The sequence below is a fragment of the Pseudorca crassidens genome, chromosome 11, assembly GCF_039906515.1.
Source record: "Pseudorca crassidens isolate mPseCra1 chromosome 11, mPseCra1.hap1, whole genome shotgun sequence".
Lineage (NCBI taxonomy): Eukaryota > Metazoa > Chordata > Mammalia > Artiodactyla > Delphinidae > Pseudorca > Pseudorca crassidens.
Genome location: NC_090306.1, coordinates 46,151,939 through 46,170,008, shown reverse-complemented (window position 1 = coordinate 46,170,008; position 18,070 = coordinate 46,151,939). Strand labels below are relative to the sequence as shown.

Below are 18,070 nucleotides of genomic sequence, written 5' to 3'. Positions count from 1 at the left end.
AAAGAAGATGAGAAACTCACATCTCAGGAAGCCTTGTCCAATTCACTGCTTTCAAACTATATAAGGCAGAATAAAGCTAGTCCTAGAAGGTGATTACAAACAAGAAAAACCTGGTGACTATCTTTTGCCTTTTGGGGGAACAAAAAATAAGTAAAGGCTGGGGAATACTCAGAAAGGAAGGAGTATAGCAGAAAAGTAAGGCAGGACCTTCAAAATCCCACTCAAAAGCTAGCTCCTTCCTTCTTAAGGGTTTTCCAGATTAACTCCAATTCCATTCATGATCCATACAATCAGTTTCAAACATAAGTTGCTCAGAAATTTTAGTTATTTCATAGATATATTTTGTGTCTTTTTCTTTTTTTGACTTGAAATGTTAGAAATTTCTTTATTATTACTCATTAAGCATCAGCTTAATACTGCGGAAATTTCAAATCGCCCCCCAACCCCAAATTCTTGATAAAGAGCTCTTTTAGTAAAGACACGCTCTCTTCTCTCCTCTGTATAAAACTTTACAAAATAAAGGCAAAGAACTGTGTACATCTTGCTGTAAATGCTGCCCATAGCTGTGGAGACAGTGTCTTCCCAAGGCACCCTTTACTGTCCAGGTCCTGAAAGACTCTTGTTCATGAACTGTCTCTTTGCAAAGCAAGTCCACCACTTGCTATGTTTATCTTCCTGAGGGTCAAAAACTTTCTCACAAAGTCTCAGTCCAGTCTCTTGCCTCAGCTGTTGTAAGCAGGCCCTCATCACTTCATCTTCCTGTTTGTTTGCAGGTTTGGCGTAAATTGCATTAAGTGGAAAACCAGGCTCTCCAGGAATGGGAAAATTAGTGATTCCCAGCGTATACATTTCTTTCTCGCCTTGGCTTTTAGAATTGCAATTTTCTGAGTTTCTTTAGACACTGAGAAATGTAAAGAGTTATATATATCAAGATCCTATCAGCTTCATTCTTAATTTCATAGTTTTTGAAGAAGACATTGGCCTTGAAGTAACAGATAGCTTCATCCACAATATCTGTATCTTTTGTCTCTCTAGGAGTGGGTCCTTTGAAGTGACTTCTGATAGGCAACAGTGCCATGATTCCAATGAATGTGGTGTCAGGGTCCATGGGGGAAGAGTGGTAAGCCGGCATCTTGGAGGCACCCAGGTTTCAACCCCAATGAGGAGGATCGGGTTAGAGCATGGTGCTATTTTGTGTCTTTTTATTCTGGTCTATTACTACCTCTCCCTTCCCCAAGTTCCTGCTCACCTGTGTGTGTGCGTTTGTGCCTCTGTAACTCGTCCGAACGTGTGAAGCGCTTCCCACAGTATGACCAGGTACACATGAATGGCCTCTCGCCTGTATGCCAGCGCAAGTGTGCCCGTAGGTGTGAGGTCTTGCCATATACTTTGCCACAGCCTTGCATATGGCAAATGTGCTGTTTCTTCTTGCCAGGATCCCCAGAGCCCCTGGAAGCGAGAACACAACTATTCATCATTCATTCTAGAGACAAAAATGAAAGAATCACAAAGTATACATCATAATTACTGGATCCACTCAAAACTAATCCAAACTTTTATTTAAAAAAAAAAAGCCCTCTCTTTAGTATCAAAAGATAAATCTTTAGTTGACTCGATGTTTGATGTTTGAAGAGATAATCATTCTCAAGGTGACTTGTGAAATGTGAGAGGCATTTTCTTATATTTTTCTGGAAGTTAAGTCTCAATACAAGCATTTTCCATGAGAACTACTGTGAATATGGTGACATGGTGATATTTTTGGCTGGGAACTTACTTAATGAACAAAGCGTCTCTCCATTTAAGCACTTGGTGGAGAACTTTAACGAAAACATAATATTTTACAACTATAGAACTTTTCTCCTAGAATAAAGGTCAAGAGCCAAACAGTAAAGATTAAAAGCTGAAAAGAGGGCTTCCCTGGTGGCACACTGGTTAAGAATCCACCTGCCAATGCAGGAGACACAGGTTCGAGGAAGATCCCACGCGCCGCGGAGGAACTAAACCCGTGCACCACAACTACTGAGCCTGCGCTCTACAGCCCACAAGCCACAACTACTGAAGCCCATGTGCTGAGAGCCCACGCTCCGCGACAAGAGAATCCACTGCTATGAGAAGCCCACGCACCGCAATGAAGAGTAGCCCCTGCTCACCGCAACTAGAGAAAGCCTGCGCAGCAACCAAGACCCAAGGCAGCCAAAAATAATTTAAAACAAACAAACACAGAAACTGAAAAGACAGCAATATCAGAGACTTCAGTGGAAAAGGATGATGGGATGGATAAAAGTCAAAAGAGGGGAAATACGGACCCTAACTAATTCAAGGTATGTAAAAAAAAATATTCCCTATATGGAGCAAATCCTAAGCTCCTCTCAGGAAATCAGCTCTGAAATGTTTTTGCCAAACCAATTTGTACCATGTGTGAACCATTAGTGGGCACTGGGGAGATTTCCAAGAGGGATTTTTCTTGGGTTTTAACAGCACATATTAGTGGGGCATGGGGAGGGGGAAACCAACACTAACAGAAATGAAATCATACTTAGGTAGAAATCACAGAATTTCCTTCAAAAACTTAAATCCACTTTAAGCTTTGTGAGAGGGAAACTCTATTGTACTCAAGTGCTTTTGATTCAAGTTTTTCCTGTAATATAGGGTAACCTACAAAGAATTCAAATTATTTCTTGTTTTGGTACATTTCTTATTTTTGTGCTTATTTTTAATGGAACAAAACTTTAACAGATTTTTTTCAAAGGCATTTAAAAAACTATGTGACTTTTGGGCTTCCCTGATGGTGCAGTGGTTAAGAATCTACCTGCCATTGCAGGGGACATGGGTTCGAGTCCTGGTCCAGGAAGACCCCACATGCCACGGAGCAACTAAGCCCGTGTGCCACAACTACTGAGCCGGCGCTATAGAGCCCACGAGCCACAACTACTGAAGCCCGCATGCCTGGAGCCTGTGCTCCACAACAAGAGAAGCCACTGCAACGAGAAGCCCGCGCAACACAATGAAGAGTAGCCCCCGCTCGCTGCAACTAGAGAAAGCCCCCGTGCAGCAACGAAGACCCAAGGCAGGGGCTTTCCTGGTGGCACAGTGGTTAAGAATCCGCCTGCCATTGCAGGGGACATGGGTTTGAGCCCTGGTCCGGGAAGATCACACATGCCGTGGAGCAACTAAGCCTGTGCACCACAACTACTGAAGACCGCGTGCCTAGAGCCCGTGCTCTGCTACAAGAGAAGCCACCGCGATGAGAAGCCTGCGCACCACAACGAAGAGTAGCCCCCGCTTGCCGCAACTAGAGAAAAGCCCACGCACAGCAACGAAGACCCAACTCAGCCAAAAATAAAATAAATTTATTTAAAAAAAAAAGACCCAATGCAGCCAATAAATAAATAAATTTATAAAAACCTATGTGACTTTCTATTCTCTTTCAAAATCAGTGACTTGAAAAAAAGTAACTTGGAGCTCTCCAGAGATAATACTGAATAGCCAGTACACTAATGAGAAAATTCGTCAGAATTCTCTTCTGTAGGACATATTAGATTCCTTGATGGAAGAATTTTCTACCCAGAATAAGTATTTTTATCAATTTTGAGAGAAAAAAAGATTATGGAAAACTCATGATTTTCACACAGCCACTGTAAAAAATCATTACAGTAGGTATGTTTCTTTTTCTTTGCCAGGCTGTTTTATAAGCTATCTTGTTAGGGGACTTCCCTGGTGGAGCAGTGGTTAAGCATCCACCTGCCAATGCAGGAGACACGGGTTCGAGCCTTGGGCCGGAAAGATCCCACATGCCGCAGAGCAGCTAAGCCCGTGCACCACAACTACTGAGCCTGTGCTCTAGAGCCTGCGAGCCACAACTACTGAAGCCCGTGCACCTAGAGCCCATGCTCCTCAACAAGAGGAGCCACCGCAATGAGGAGCCTGTGCACCACAACAAAGAGTAAACCCCACTCGCCACAACTAGAGAAAGCCCGCGTGCAGCAACGAAGACCCAACACAGCCAAAACTAAATAAATAAATTTATTTAAAAAAAAAAAGAGTTGAAAAGGATCAGAGCTGGAACCAAGACCCCATATGTAATCTAATCAAAAGCACTGTGCTGTCTCTGATCCCTTTGCAACACTGCCAACACTTAAAAATTTTTAAAAATAACCCTTTCTTTTTACCTCCAAGTCTATTAATTTTTCTTCTTTATACTCTTAAGAGATTGGCTGAGTCAACTTACCTTCCTTCACTATCTTTACAGTAGGGGCAGGTGCATGCTTCCCGCCGGGTCCTCCGACCAGCTTGGGGTTGGGGATCTGGGCTGTTCTCTCCTTCCTCTCCACCTGTTGGGTCATCATGTATTCCATCACCACCAGCCCCATGGAGGCCAAGCTGAGCTCCATGATCACCTGAAATTAAGCGAGTAAAAGGGTCAAGGTGGGAAGTAGGGGAAGTCGTCACAGTCGCAGGCATCTCAGTGACACTTCACTTTTACAGCACCATTTCTTCAAAACTTTGAAGTCACATTCACTGATACTGCCCATACTTGAAATCTCAAGAATCAGAGTTGAAGAGACAAAGAGCCAATAAGTCTATGAAAACATGCTCATTCTCACTCAATTTTTAACATGCAACTCTATTTATAATAGACTTGTAATTTTTCACCTACCAGGTTACAAAAAGTTAAAACTCTAATAATGCACAGAATTGGCAAAGGATACAGGGAAACAGGCATTTTTATATACAGGTGGTGATAAATTAGTACAAACTCTTTTTTTTGCTGTGCCATGCAGCTTGCAGGATATTAGTTCCCCAACGAGAGACTGAACCTGCGCCCTCAGCAGTGGAAGTGCGGAGTCCTAACCACTGGACCACCAGGGAATTCTCAGTACAACCTTTTTGAAGGCCAATTTGGCAATATTATTAAAAATTTAAGTGCACATCTTCAAAGAAATTTCACTTTGAATCAGCAATGTCCTATGGATATATTCACGAGTACACAAAGATATGTGACAGTAATGTTTTCTGTAGCTCTTTAACAACAAAAACGGAAAAAAATCAAAATGTACACCAGTGAGGAACTAGTTAAGTAAATTACGATAAACTTATGCAATGGACTACTATACGTGCATTAAAAAGAATGAGATAAAGTTCTGTACTGTTATAGAAAGATGTACAACAAATCTCTTATTCATTCCCAGAACTAAAGTGCTATGGAACCAACCAAATGGAAGTGACTAAAAATAAGACTTCAAGGGATTCCAAACTAGAAAACATACAAAACCGGAAAGAGGAAACTTCCTAAAATGAGCAAAAAATTGTGCTGAATATTCAGCGGGAAATAGTACATGTACATTATAAATTTTAACACAAAGAGAAAAGGAAAGAGCTGAGGTCAAAGTTAATTTTTTCTTTTTTTTCTTTTGGCCATGCTGCGCAGCATGACAGAATCTTAGTTCCCCAACCAGGGACTGAACCCACCACGCCCCTTGCAGTGGAAGCACAGTCTTAACCACTGAACTGCCACGGAAGGTCCTCTAAGTTAATTCTGTGTAGCTAGATATACACCCCAGGAAAGTTTCGGTTTGGGATTGGATGCTTTTCAGAATGCTACAAAAAGGAAGAAAATATCGTGCATACAATCTATTATGTTACTTGATGTCATTTCCTTTTAAAGATAAATTTGTGGACTTCCCTGGTGGCACAGTGGTTAAGAATCCACCTGGCAATGCAGGGGACACGGGTTCAATCCCTGGTCCGGAAAGATCCCACATGCTGTGGAGCAACTAAGCCCGTGCGCCACAGTTACTGAGCCTGCCCTCTAGAGTCCGCGAGCCACAACTACTGAGCCCACGTGCCACAACTACTGAAGCCTGCGTGCCTAGAGCCTGTGCTCTGCAACAAGAGAAGCCACCACAATGAGAAACCCGTGCACTGCAATGAAGAGCAGCCCCCGCCCGCATGCCGCAACTAGAGAAAGCCCACGTGTAGCAACAGTCCCAAAGCAGCCAAAAATAACTAAAATTATTTTTTAAAAAATAAATAAAGATAAATCTGTATGAATCACTATAATTTCTGTCCTGGTTAAATTAAAATAGATAAATGCTACAAAGCTCCAGGCCAGTGTTTCTCAAACTTTTTAAACTTGCAACCCACAGTTAAAATATATATATGACACTGTGACCTAGTACATAAACATGTAACTGAAACAAGTTTCACAAAAAATGCTTACCCTTATGAGAAGCAGGGTATTCTGAAATTTTCTAGACTCTATTTAAATTTTTTTTCCTTAATGCTGGTCATGACCCAGTATATCGATTTTATGAGTTACTAATGGGTCACACTTGACATTTTCAAACACCGCCGCTCTAGGCCAATAGACAGAAGCAATGTTTTAAAGGAATACATAACATTCTTTTCAAGCTTTCAAATCTATCAATAAGCATTCACCTATGAAAGCACCTTGTAAATAAGTTAATGACTCTATTCATATTTAAGATTCCAATAATTGGAGGGTGTTGAAATGGCCAGCTTTGTTTTATCTATTTTATAAAGAAGGAAACTAAATAAATGGGGTAGGTCAGACTTAACATCTAGAAACCTAGGCTCTTAACTTTACTTCTGTACCTAATTTCAACTCTTTTCAGCTCATCAACGTAATTTCGAGTCACAATACCTAATGAGCAGCTCTCTTTGTACTTTCTTTCTCACTCTACCACTTCTAAGCACCAGCTTATTGCATTAAAATAAATTTAATTTGAATATTTTGAGATTTTCATGATACTGGCAGAACTAAAACTGGGAAGTACTGGAGTACAGGTTAAGAACAAGTTTTGAAGTAAGACAGATCCTAGATAAGAGCCCCTACACTATGATTTGATTTGCTTTTCTGGCAGTGATCGAGTAACTTCTCTAGTTATCAATTTCTCCATCAGTAAAATTGGGATGAAATCTTAACAATCTCATAAAGTTATTGTGAAAAACAAATGAAATAATACATGTAGGGCGCTTAGCATAGTATCTGTCACATAGCAAACATTCAATACATTGTAGCTATTACTATTAGGAAAATATCTTGTGGAAAAAAGATAGTGAGAAATCATGGAATAAGATACACCAGTATTTCACATAATCATTCCACCTTAAAATTGTATGTGTTACTGAGTGGAAACTCCCCCTAGTGGGGATGGAGAATTTATCCTTTAAAATAAGCCAAACAGCTCAGCAGACAAGACAGGATGCTAGTTAGTATTGCCAGTGGTTACCTACCAAAAATTACCTTCAGAAGAGAAATTTATAAAACTGTAGATCCAGCTATCTATAATAAGTCTTTAGAAATAAGACAAAACTGTGGTGTATATCAGCAGATCATCTTTGATCTATTTTCCAAGCTAATCTAACTCCATTAAAATTTGAGAAGCAATTCATTAATCCCCAAAGTTCTCCCTTGTCCCAATCAACTGGAAAGAGGCAAATCTTTCTCCATTTTATTGAAACATAAGAATAATATTCAAGATAGGCATAATACACTAAATAGGAACACAGAGAAATACTTAGATATCAGGACTACTAAAACTAAATCTCTAACCCTCTTTTCAAATTCTTATGAAATGGACAGTCAAAAATTAACATCCTCCTGGACCCCCACAATGATTTCAAATTTTTTTAAAATAAGAAAACTGAGAATGGGCTTAGATAAAATGAACAATTTTGAATTTCATTTAACAAAAAGAACGGATAAAATGTCAACAAAGCATCAACATCAGACCAAAATCTGTTTCTTGCCTCTTTTAATAACAGTTTTAGAAAAAGAACAGTTTTATCTTAAAATGTGGCACTGGTTAAGCAATGAAATAAATTATGGATTTTCCTTTCCATGATTAAAATAACTAGTAAACCAAAGGCACAGTTTAATGACAGTCTTGCCCAACCCAGTGGTTGCCTCTAGCATCAGTTTCTGAAATAGCTATGGTAGTTACACACTTTTTTAGTTTCCTCAAAGTGAAGAAGTGTGCTGAAGTCATGAACTTTCAAGACCACCACATGGTAAGTCAAACACCCTATTCTTCTCTGAGAAAAAACTTGGGTAATACTAAAATAAGATGAAATAAGAACCTCCTCAGTAATTTTCAGAAGGGTGGTTCCCATACACTTCCCTATTTATCTGCTTTCTGAAATGATTTTGGGAACACTGTGTTCTTTAACTTTAATTCAGTAAGTACTAATACAGTAAGACTAAAACTTTAAAACTATACCTATATTAAACACACACTGGGTTTTCTGAATATGTTTCAATTTACACAACAGATTTAACTCAAAGAAGCATATCTCAGACCACAAAGTGTTTGTGTCTTTTCAGCCATGTTGAAACAGAATATTGGTAACACCACTTATGCGTGAGGAACAGGTATCCAGAATATGTCCCCAAATCAAGAAATAAAAACATCTCTAAGGACTTCCCTGGTGGTCCAGTGGGTAAGACTCTGTGCTCCCAATGCTGGGGGCCCGGGTTCGATCCCTGGTTGGGGAACTAGATCCCACATTCCACAAGTAAGAGCCCACATGCTGCAACTAAGACCCCACATGTTGCAACTAAGACCTGGTGCTGCATTAAAAAAAAAAAAGTCTCTAGTAACAGAAATAGATGATTCACAATACATAAGGATCCAGGGATTGAACCAAAGCCCCCAGTAGTGAAATTCCTAACCCCTGGACTGTCAGGGAATTCTCCTTTATATTTCTAAACAATAATAATTTTATTAATCTAGTTTCCCAGTCCAAACAAAGTATATTAGAGGTAGAAAATTAGAGAAAAAGGAATAGAAGAATCATACCTTTAATGGCACAAAAACTGACAACTGGGAGTGATATATATAAATGACCCATAAATCCATCCCTATATTGACTATTTGGTTACTCTTGAAGTACAGCCTAATGTAAAAGAGATAAGATAAATGCTTGATTCTGTCAATTAGTAGTTTTTAAAATAATGAGTTGGTTTCCTAGACTCCTTAAAAAGTGACTAACGGGGCTTCCCTGGTGGCGCAGTGGTTGAGAGTCCGCCTGCCGATGGAGGGGACACAGGTTCGTGCCCCGGTCCGGGATGATGGCTGGGCCCGTGAGCCATGGCCGCTGAGCCTGCGCGTCTGGAGCCTGTGCTCCGCAACGGGAGAGGCCACAACAGTGAGAGGCCCACGTACGGGAAAAAAAAAAAAAAAAGTGACTAATGAGTTCTCCTTTTCTTAAAAATCAAGTTTCCTGAGATACAATTCACATACAATAAAAATTCACCCTTTTAGTAAGTTTAGACCAGGGTTCTCAAACTGGCACCATTATACTCCCCAGGAGACATCTGACAATATAGGCATTTTTGATTTTCATGTTTGGCATCTAGTGCTGCTAAATATTCTACAATGCATAGGACAGCTTTGCTCCTCCCCCCCCAAATAATTACCTGGATCAAAATGTCAATAGTGCTGAGGTTGAGAAACTATGCTTTAGGCAAATGTATACAGTAAGTAATGTAACCACTAATAAAGCATGATACAGAATATTTCCACCACCTCAAGTAGTTCCCTTAAGCCCCCCCCATAGTCAGTCTTTTTTGCATTGATATGAACTCATGGATTTAAACATATTTGATGCTTCTATCCACTGCAGTTATTATCCTTACTGATGCTCAAGCTATCCTGCACTTGGCCACAGAAACATCAAGTTGGCTCCTTTGTTCTTTGACAAGATGTCTCACATTTGATATTAATTTTCTGCTCTAGATCTAGAATCAGCTATTTCTTCAAGTATTCCTAGTTTCTTTTCATGGGAAATTAGTATTCAGGTACCGTAATCTGGTCCTCTAGTCATTTTAACTATTTGAAGCTCTAGTAGATTCCACAGGAAGGGATCATGTGAACACTCTTTCCTTTATTCTTACATGTTAGTGATCTTTATACTTGGAGGTCTATTTGTCTGAACAGAAAATTCTTGGTTGTTGTTTTATTTCCTTGATTCTCTTAAATGTTAATCCATTGCATTCTAACACTAAACATGCTGTCAAAAAGTCTAGTGAAAATCCATTTTCCTTCATTTGTAAGTGATTAGGTCTTTTTTTGCTAGGATGCCCAAATGTCATTTTTCTTTAAAGTCCACCAGTTTTAATAGACTATGTCTCAGTGTTGGCCATTCTGGGTCGATTTCCCCAGGCACATTTTTAAATTTTTAAAATAAATTTATTTATTTATTTAAATTATTTGCCTGCATTGGGTCTTTGTTGCTGTGTGCCGGCTTTCTCTAGCTGTGGCAAGCAGGGGCTACTCTTTGTTGTGACGTGTGGGCTTCTCTTTGCGGTGGCTTCTTTTGTTGCAGAGCATGGGCTCTAGGTGCACAGGCTTCAATAGTTGTGGCACATGGGCTCAATAGTTGTGGCTTGTGGACCCAAGAGCACATGCTCAGTAGCTGTGGCTTGTGGGCTTAGTTGCTCCACAGCATGTGGGATCTTCCTGGACCAGAGCTCGAACCCGTGTCCCCTATATTGGCAGGTGGATTCTTAACCACTGTGCCACCAGGGAAGTCCCTCCCAGGCACATTTTGGGAAAGTTTTCTTTCTGTCCCATGCATTTGGCTGTTTTCTTCCTCAGGAACTTAGTTAAGATGAATATTGGTTCCTCCTTGCCTATATTTCGTATCATTTCTTCTCAAACTCCTTTACTTCTTTTTTTTGTAATTTATTTTTATTTATTTATGGCTGAGTTGGGTCTTCGTTGCTGTGCGCGGGCTCTTTTCTCTAGTTGTGTTGAGCGGGGGCTATCCTTCGTTGCGGCGTGTGTGCTCACTGCGGTGGCTTCTCTTGTTGCAGAGCAGGGGCTCTAAGCACGCAGTCTTCAGTAGTTGTGCCTCACAGGCTCTAGGGCGTGGGCTCAGTAGTTGTGGCACATGAACTTATTTGCTCTGCAGCATGTGGGATCTTCCTGGACCGGGGATCGAACCCATGTCCCCTGCATTAGCAGGTGGATTCTTAACCACTGTGCCACCAGGGAAGTCCTTCTTTTTTTGCTTTCTTTTATTTTAAAAGCTTCCCTCCTTCTATTAAATATAACAAATTAATTGCTTTATTTTGTGTTTTTTGAGTCATATTTGTTGTCATTATTTGATGTTCCTTTTATTTTCATCTTTATTTCTGAAATGATTTTTTCCTCTTATTTCTAATTTTTTTGTGTGGTCCATCAGTTCTCTTTTCAAATTCTCCTTTTCTCCAATCACCTCAATTCTGATATTTTCCTAAATAGAAGGTAAACTTCCATCATTTCCTAAATTAGCTCATTTTCAATTTTCATCTGTTTGGTGAGCATGTCTTTCCAGGAGCCTTCCACTGCCTTAGAGAGTTTTTCTGCTTCTTTCTGTTGTTGCTATTGCTATCTTTTGCTAATAGTAGTTGTACATGGATTCAAACTCATTTTTAAACTTAAGTGAGTTTTCCTGTAATTTTGTGAGGAAGGGGTATGAGCCAGGATGGGTTTTTCTAAGCTTCATGGCTTTAGAGATTTTCTCTTATTTTTGAAAAGTGACTAACAAACAAAACACAAAACAAAAAACATACAACTCTTCCTTCTTTCTACCCTCTGCTCTTTCTCTGACTTTTACCTTGTCCTTTTCTTTGTTCCTGTCTTGCTCAAAGTGGATTCTACCCCTAGAAGTTTCTCTCAGTGCAGTTTTGCATTAGAACTTCAGTTTGTTAATTTCAAAAGTTGCCACAGTTTATCTCCATTCCCTCCTACACACCCTCTAAGGGCAGAACCCCTTCCCAGTTTCAGTTACTATTCTAGATGTTTCTCCAGTGAATACCTGTTGGTGATTTAGAGGTTCTCCTGTTCTCAGGGCCATCAGAAACCCTGTTGCCTTCCCTCTGCTTCCTTCCCTTCACAAATGCCAATAATCAAAGATCTACAGTTCACTGCAGATACAAGGTTTGATTGTAAAGTTTTTGGTTTTGCTGTCCTAGTTTCTCTAGCTATTGTAATTTTTTTTGTTTTGGAACAATTTTAGATTGATAGAAACATTACAAAGATACTTCAGAAAGTTCTTGTATATTCTTCTTCCTTTAATGTTAACATCTTACATAACCAAGGTACATTAGTCAAAACCAATAAATTAATATTGGTATAATACTAGTAACTAAACTGTAGACTTTACTTGGATTTCACCAGTTTTTCACTAATGTCCTTACTCTCTACCAGGATCCTATCACAATACCACATTGCATTTAATTATCACGTGTCCTTAGGCTCCTCCGATCTGTGACAGTGTCTCAGTCTTTCATGACCTTGACAGTTTTGAAGAATACTGGTTGGTATTTTGTAGAATGTCCCTCAATTCGGATTTGTCTGATGTTTTCTCATTAGACTGGAGTTATGGGTCTTGGAGAAGAATACCACATAAGTGAAATGCCCTTCTTATCACATCATATTAAAAGGTACATGATATCAACATACTCTGTTTTTAGGAGGAAGATCCAGGAAGATTTAAAAAACTGGCCGCCATTATGTTCCCACAATTTTCAGTAAATAATCTTTTGAAAGTTTTAAAATAAAAAAAGAGGGCTTCCCTGGTGGCGCAGTGGTTAAGAATCCACCTGCCAATGCAGGGGACACGGGTTCAAGCCCTGGTCCAGGAAGATCCCACATGGCGCAGAGCAACTAAGCCCGTGCGCCACAACTACTGAGCCTGCGCTCTAGAGCCCGCGAGCCACAACTACTGAAGCCTGTGCGCCTAGAGCCCGTGCTCCGCAACAAGAGAAGCCACCACGATGAGAAGCCCGTGCACTGCAACAAAGAGTAGTCCCCTTTCAACTAGAGAAAGCCCGCGCGCAGCAACAAAGACCCAACGCAGTCCAAAATAAATAATAAATAAAATAAATAAATTTTTAAAAATAAAAGAAACAAAGAGTCATTCATCTAAAATAATTATTTAGGTGGACTCCTCATGCTCTATGTGTGGTCAGTGGTAAGTATATGTATGTGCACTAGGCTATGGCACTCAATAGCAGATACTAATTCTTTTTTTTTTGGCTGCTCTGCGCAGCATGTGGGATCTTAGTTCCCTGACCAGGGATCAAACCTACGCTCCCTGCATTGTTAGTGCGGAGTGTTAACCACTGGATCACCAGGGAAGTCCCAGCAGATACTAATTCTTGTTCCCAGTTTTCAATCTCTCTTTCTTTCTGCCTAAAAGCCACCTGATTTTTGTTCAGGGTAACAGTGTGCCAGGTTAAAAATATTCTCCTTCCCAGATTCCCTTGCAGATCAGGAGTAGCCAAGTAACAAGGTCTTGGTCAATCAGGTATAAAACAAAATTGCTGGATAAGACTTTCAGGAAACCTCTTTAATTGGGAACAACTAGGCTTGCTTCCTCCTTTATCCTGTCTGGAAAGGTCACAATGACCCACAGTGGAGTAGCTGCAAGCATGGCAATTGTCCCACACTAAGGCAAAAGTAAACGTGGCAGGGGTTCCTACTGTTACCTGGAGATGCCACACCAACTTTGGACTCACTATCTCCAGATTTCATATTATATGAGAAAAATAAACCCCTATCTGGTCAAGCCACTGCAATAGGTTTTCTAGTACATACAGCTAAATGCATTCCCTAACTACAAAAAAAAAAAGGAAAAAAGAAAAAGGGAATTATGTTTTCTTAATGTGAGTCATGACTACATTGGGCATAGAAATTTTTCTTGACTGCAATCTGTATCTCAGTATGTTCTACCAGTATTCTGTGTCACTATTTTGTGTGACTCAAATTGATGAGAGTCTTTAATTTTCTTTGTCCAACTCCCAGAACTATGCCGTAAGTAGGTAAGCATGTAACAAAAAATTCTGATGATAATTTTGTATTAAACTAGACCACATAAGAATAGAGAATGGGCAACAGAAATTTATTTCCTTCTGCTCCAGAATGCAAGCCCTTGCTAATTCACCGGTAACTTGTGCTCTATAAAAATCCATATATACACCTGGCTTCTAAACTTATTTATTACACATTGAATCTTTCCTGTTTTAAAATTACAACATATTTTACACACACACACACACACACACACACACACACACACGCATGTATAAGTTATAGGCTTTACTACATATAAACTTACTTAAGAGCTTATCCCTATAGTGCCTTATACCACCATGTGGACTTCCTAAAGGCAATCTGTAGAAATGTTTATCAATTATTTACTGTCTATTGCTCCAGGTACTATACAAAGCTCCAAAGATTCAAAGCAATAGTTCTCACTGTTGAAAAGCTTGTAGTTCACTAAAGAGAGAAACAGATAGTTTCAAAATAATGATACGAACGTTACAGTAAAAGCCATCCAAAAGATGTTCCAGAATTGAAAAGGGTAATTTCTCCAGTCTGGAATTTCAGAGAAGGCTTGCTTCCTAAAGGAACTGAGATTTGGGCCAAACTTCAAAGAATGCATAGGAGTTAGCCAAGTGAAAAATGTTGGCAAGGGAAGGGCATCCCAGGCACAGGGAAAACTATGGGCAGCATAAAGGAATGTAGTGGAGTGTGGGATGATGGTGGAGTAGAGAAGATGTAGGTGGAGAGATGAACTTCAGAACAGATGATATTATTAGATGCAAGACAGATATTTAAATGACTGATTTTTTAAAAAGGTGATGGTAGATAGAGTATGGAGAGATAAGCACTTTCATACAACTGCTAGTAGCATGACTGCACAAAAGCATATGTCAGGGAAACAGCACGGTGTGTGTAGGGCATGTTGGCAATACAGACCAAGTCTATAAGATAGAGTGTCTATATAGACCAAGTCTATATAGACCAAGTCAATATAGACCAAGTCTATAAGATATAAGTGACTAATGTTTAACCCAGCAAGTATACCTCTAGGAATAAGGACACGTGCCAGATATTGTATCAAGCTCTGGCGATAGATATAATCCTGGCCATTATAGAGCTTCCCAGCTTCATTATCTCACTGGGAAGACACAAAATGAAATCAACAAGTATAATATCTGTCCTATAATTTGTATATTAAAGTACTAATAAAACACTCTAATAAGAGAAGTATTAGAGTTGGGAGGGGGACTATTAGAAAGAAAATAGTGGAATATTCTGGGCTATTTCATTAGATAATGGTGAGAGATAATAAAGGTCTAAAGTAGGGCAGTGGTTCCAGTAAAGAGTAAGGCATGGATAAAAAAAGTATTTAGGGGCTTCCCTGGTGGCACAGTGGTTGAGAGTCCGCCTGCCGATGCAGGGGACACAGGTTTGTGCTCCGGTCCGGGAAGATCCCACATGCCGTGAAGCGGCTGGGCCCGTGAGTCATGGCCGCTGAGCCTGCGCGTCCGGAGCCTGTGCTCCGCAATGGGAAAGGCCACAACAGTGAGAGGCCCATGTACCGCAAAAAAAAAAAAAAAAGTATTTAGGATTTAAAAGAAAGCAGGATTTAAGCGGCTGAATACAGGGAACTTCAAAGTTTCTGGGATATAACTGAAAACAGCAAGACTGCCAGGGATATGAACAAAAGACAGGCAACAAGCATTTTTAAAGATTTTTTGAAGATACAGACTAAGGGACTCATTAAAACTAAATAACCCAGGGAATTCCCTGGCAGTCCAGTGGTTACGACTCCGTGCTTCCACTGCAGGGAACCGGGGTTTGATCCCTGGTCAGGGAACTAAGATCCCACAAGCTGTGCAGTGCAGCCAAAAAAACAAAAACAAAACCAAAAACTGAATAACCCAGTAAATTCACTCCTAGGTATATAATCAAGAGATATAAAAACGTGTCCACACAAAAACTTGTACACAAATGCTCAAAGCAGCATTAGTCGTAATAGCCAAAAAGCAGAGACAACCCAAATGTATATCAACTGATGAATGGATAAACAAAAATCGGTATACCCACACAATGAAATATTATTTGGCAATAAAAAAGAATGAAGTACTGATACATGCTACAACATGAATGAACCTTGAAAACATTATGCTAAGTGAAAGAAGCCAATCCCAAAAGACCATATATTGTATGATTTCATCTATAAGAAACATTCAGAACTGGCAAGTACATAGAGATGGCAAGTAGATTAGTGACTGTCTTGGACTGGGGATGAGGAACGAGAATGGGGCATGATAGCTAATGGGTCAAGTGGTGTTTCTTTTTGGGGTGATGAAAATGTTCTTAAATTCGAATTGTGGTGGTAGTTGCACAATTCTGTGAATATACTAAAATCCACTGAACTGTACGTTTTAAATGGGTGAATTATAGAGTATATGAATTATAGCTCAATAAAGCTGTTTTAAAAAGCAAACTATAGTTCAAAAAGTTCTTTTTTAAAAAAGGAAGGAAGGAAAAAAGAAAAGGTTCAAAGGGGAAAAGTGAAAAGAAAAAACCTACACTGTCAGGGATGAGGGGTACCACAGGAATAGGGAGACAGAAAATATTTATTTTTTATTTATTTTAATACAATAAATCTTTATTTCATCTCTGTTGTGTGCCACACACTAAATTTAGGTTCTACAGTCAAGGACCCAAACTCTAGTGAGATAAAACACAAGACAGAAAAAGGTATCTCTAGCTGCCTTTTTTGCTCTGGATGTCAGGAAGCTGAGAGACAAACCATATGTTCAAAGTAACTTTAGATATTGAAGTTACAATATCACACCCTTGTCACACTTCAAAAATAATTCCGGGCAGATAAAGTACAATGTTTACAAAAATGTCTGGAAAGAAAGACTGGAAAAAAATTTAAAAACACTAATATTGGTTTCTTTAAATGATGGGTTGACTTCTTTATATTTTTCATATTAAACAGAATGAAAAATAAAGGGAGGGAGGGGAGTTAAATACACACACACACATATATTTAAATATGAAAAGAAAACAATTATCAAACTTTTAGGGACTTCCCTGGTGGCACAGTGGTTAAGAATCCACCAGCCAATGCAGGGGACTCGGGTTCGAGCCCTAGTCCGGGAAGATTCCACATGCCGTGGAGCAACTAAGCCCGTGAGCCACAACTACGGAGCCTGCACTCTAGAGCCCATGCTCCGCAACAAAGAGTAGCCCCCACTCGCTGCAACTAGAGAAAAGCCCGCGCGCAGCAATGAAGACCCAATGCAGCCAAAAATAAATGATTAAAAGACAAAAACTTTTATAAGGCATAGACCGTAGAGATCTATGTTATGATTTTTTGAATTCATTGAAGAAACCACAAAAGAAAAGATCAATTCATTTGACATACGAAAATAAAAAGCTTCTGTATTAGAAAAAGCCAGTAAGAACTTGAGGAAGTTATTTTCAGCAAATGAATTTCTTTATTTAAAAAAAGAGCTCAGGCAAGTTCCTAAAAATATTATCATGCCAGTAGACAAATCAACTGGTACAATCTGTAAACAAGCAGAAGGAGGGCTTCCCTGGTGGCACAGTGATTAAGAATCCGCCTGCCAATGCAGGGCACATGGGTTCGAGACCTGGTCCAGGAAGATCCCACATGTCCCGGAGCAAATAAGCCCGTGATATGTGAGATCTACTGAGCCTGCGCTCTAGAGCCCGTGAGCCACAACTACTGAAGCCCGTGCGCCTAGAGCCGCTGCTCTGCAACAAGACAAGCCACCGCAATGAGAGGCTCAGGCACCGCAGCGAAGAGTAGCCCCCGCTCACCACAACTAGAGAAAGCCAGCACACAGCAACGAGACCCAATGCAGCCAAAAATAAATAAATAAATAAATTTTTAAAAAAAAAGAACCCACCTGCCAATGCAGGGGACATGGGTTCGAGCCCCGGTCCGGGAAGATCCCACATGCCGTGGAGCAACTAAGCCTGTGCACCACAACTACTGAGCCTGTGCTCTAGAGCCTGCGAGCCACAACTACTGAGCCCCTGTGCCACAACTACTGAAGCCTGCGCACCTAGAGCCCGTGCTCCACAACAAGATAAGCCACTGCAATGAGAAGCCTGCACACCACAACAAACAGTTGCGCCCGCTCGCTTCAACTAGAGAAAGCCTGCGCACAGCAACAAAGATCCAATGCAACCAAAAATAAAAAATAATAAATAAACAAGGAGAA

General features: G+C 40.0%; 1 protein-coding gene and 1 pseudogene across 1 annotated transcript in view; both read right to left on the bottom strand.

The window, feature by feature from the left end:
- The window catches only part of SP1 (Sp1 transcription factor), a 42,836-nt gene that overhangs the window by 3,830 nt on the left and 20,936 nt on the right, over positions 1 to 18,070 (bottom strand). The window contains exons 4-5 of the mRNA XM_067696720.1: positions 4,229 to 4,397; positions 1,250 to 1,449 (exon numbers count right to left, since the gene is read on the bottom strand). Coding sequence (XP_067552821.1) covers positions 1,250 to 1,449; positions 4,229 to 4,397 — 369 coding nt within the window. The remainder of the gene's footprint in view (positions 1 to 1,249; positions 1,450 to 4,228; positions 4,398 to 18,070) is intronic.
- On the bottom strand, positions 7 to 1,243 carry LOC137201978 (actin-related protein 2/3 complex subunit 3 pseudogene; annotated as a pseudogene).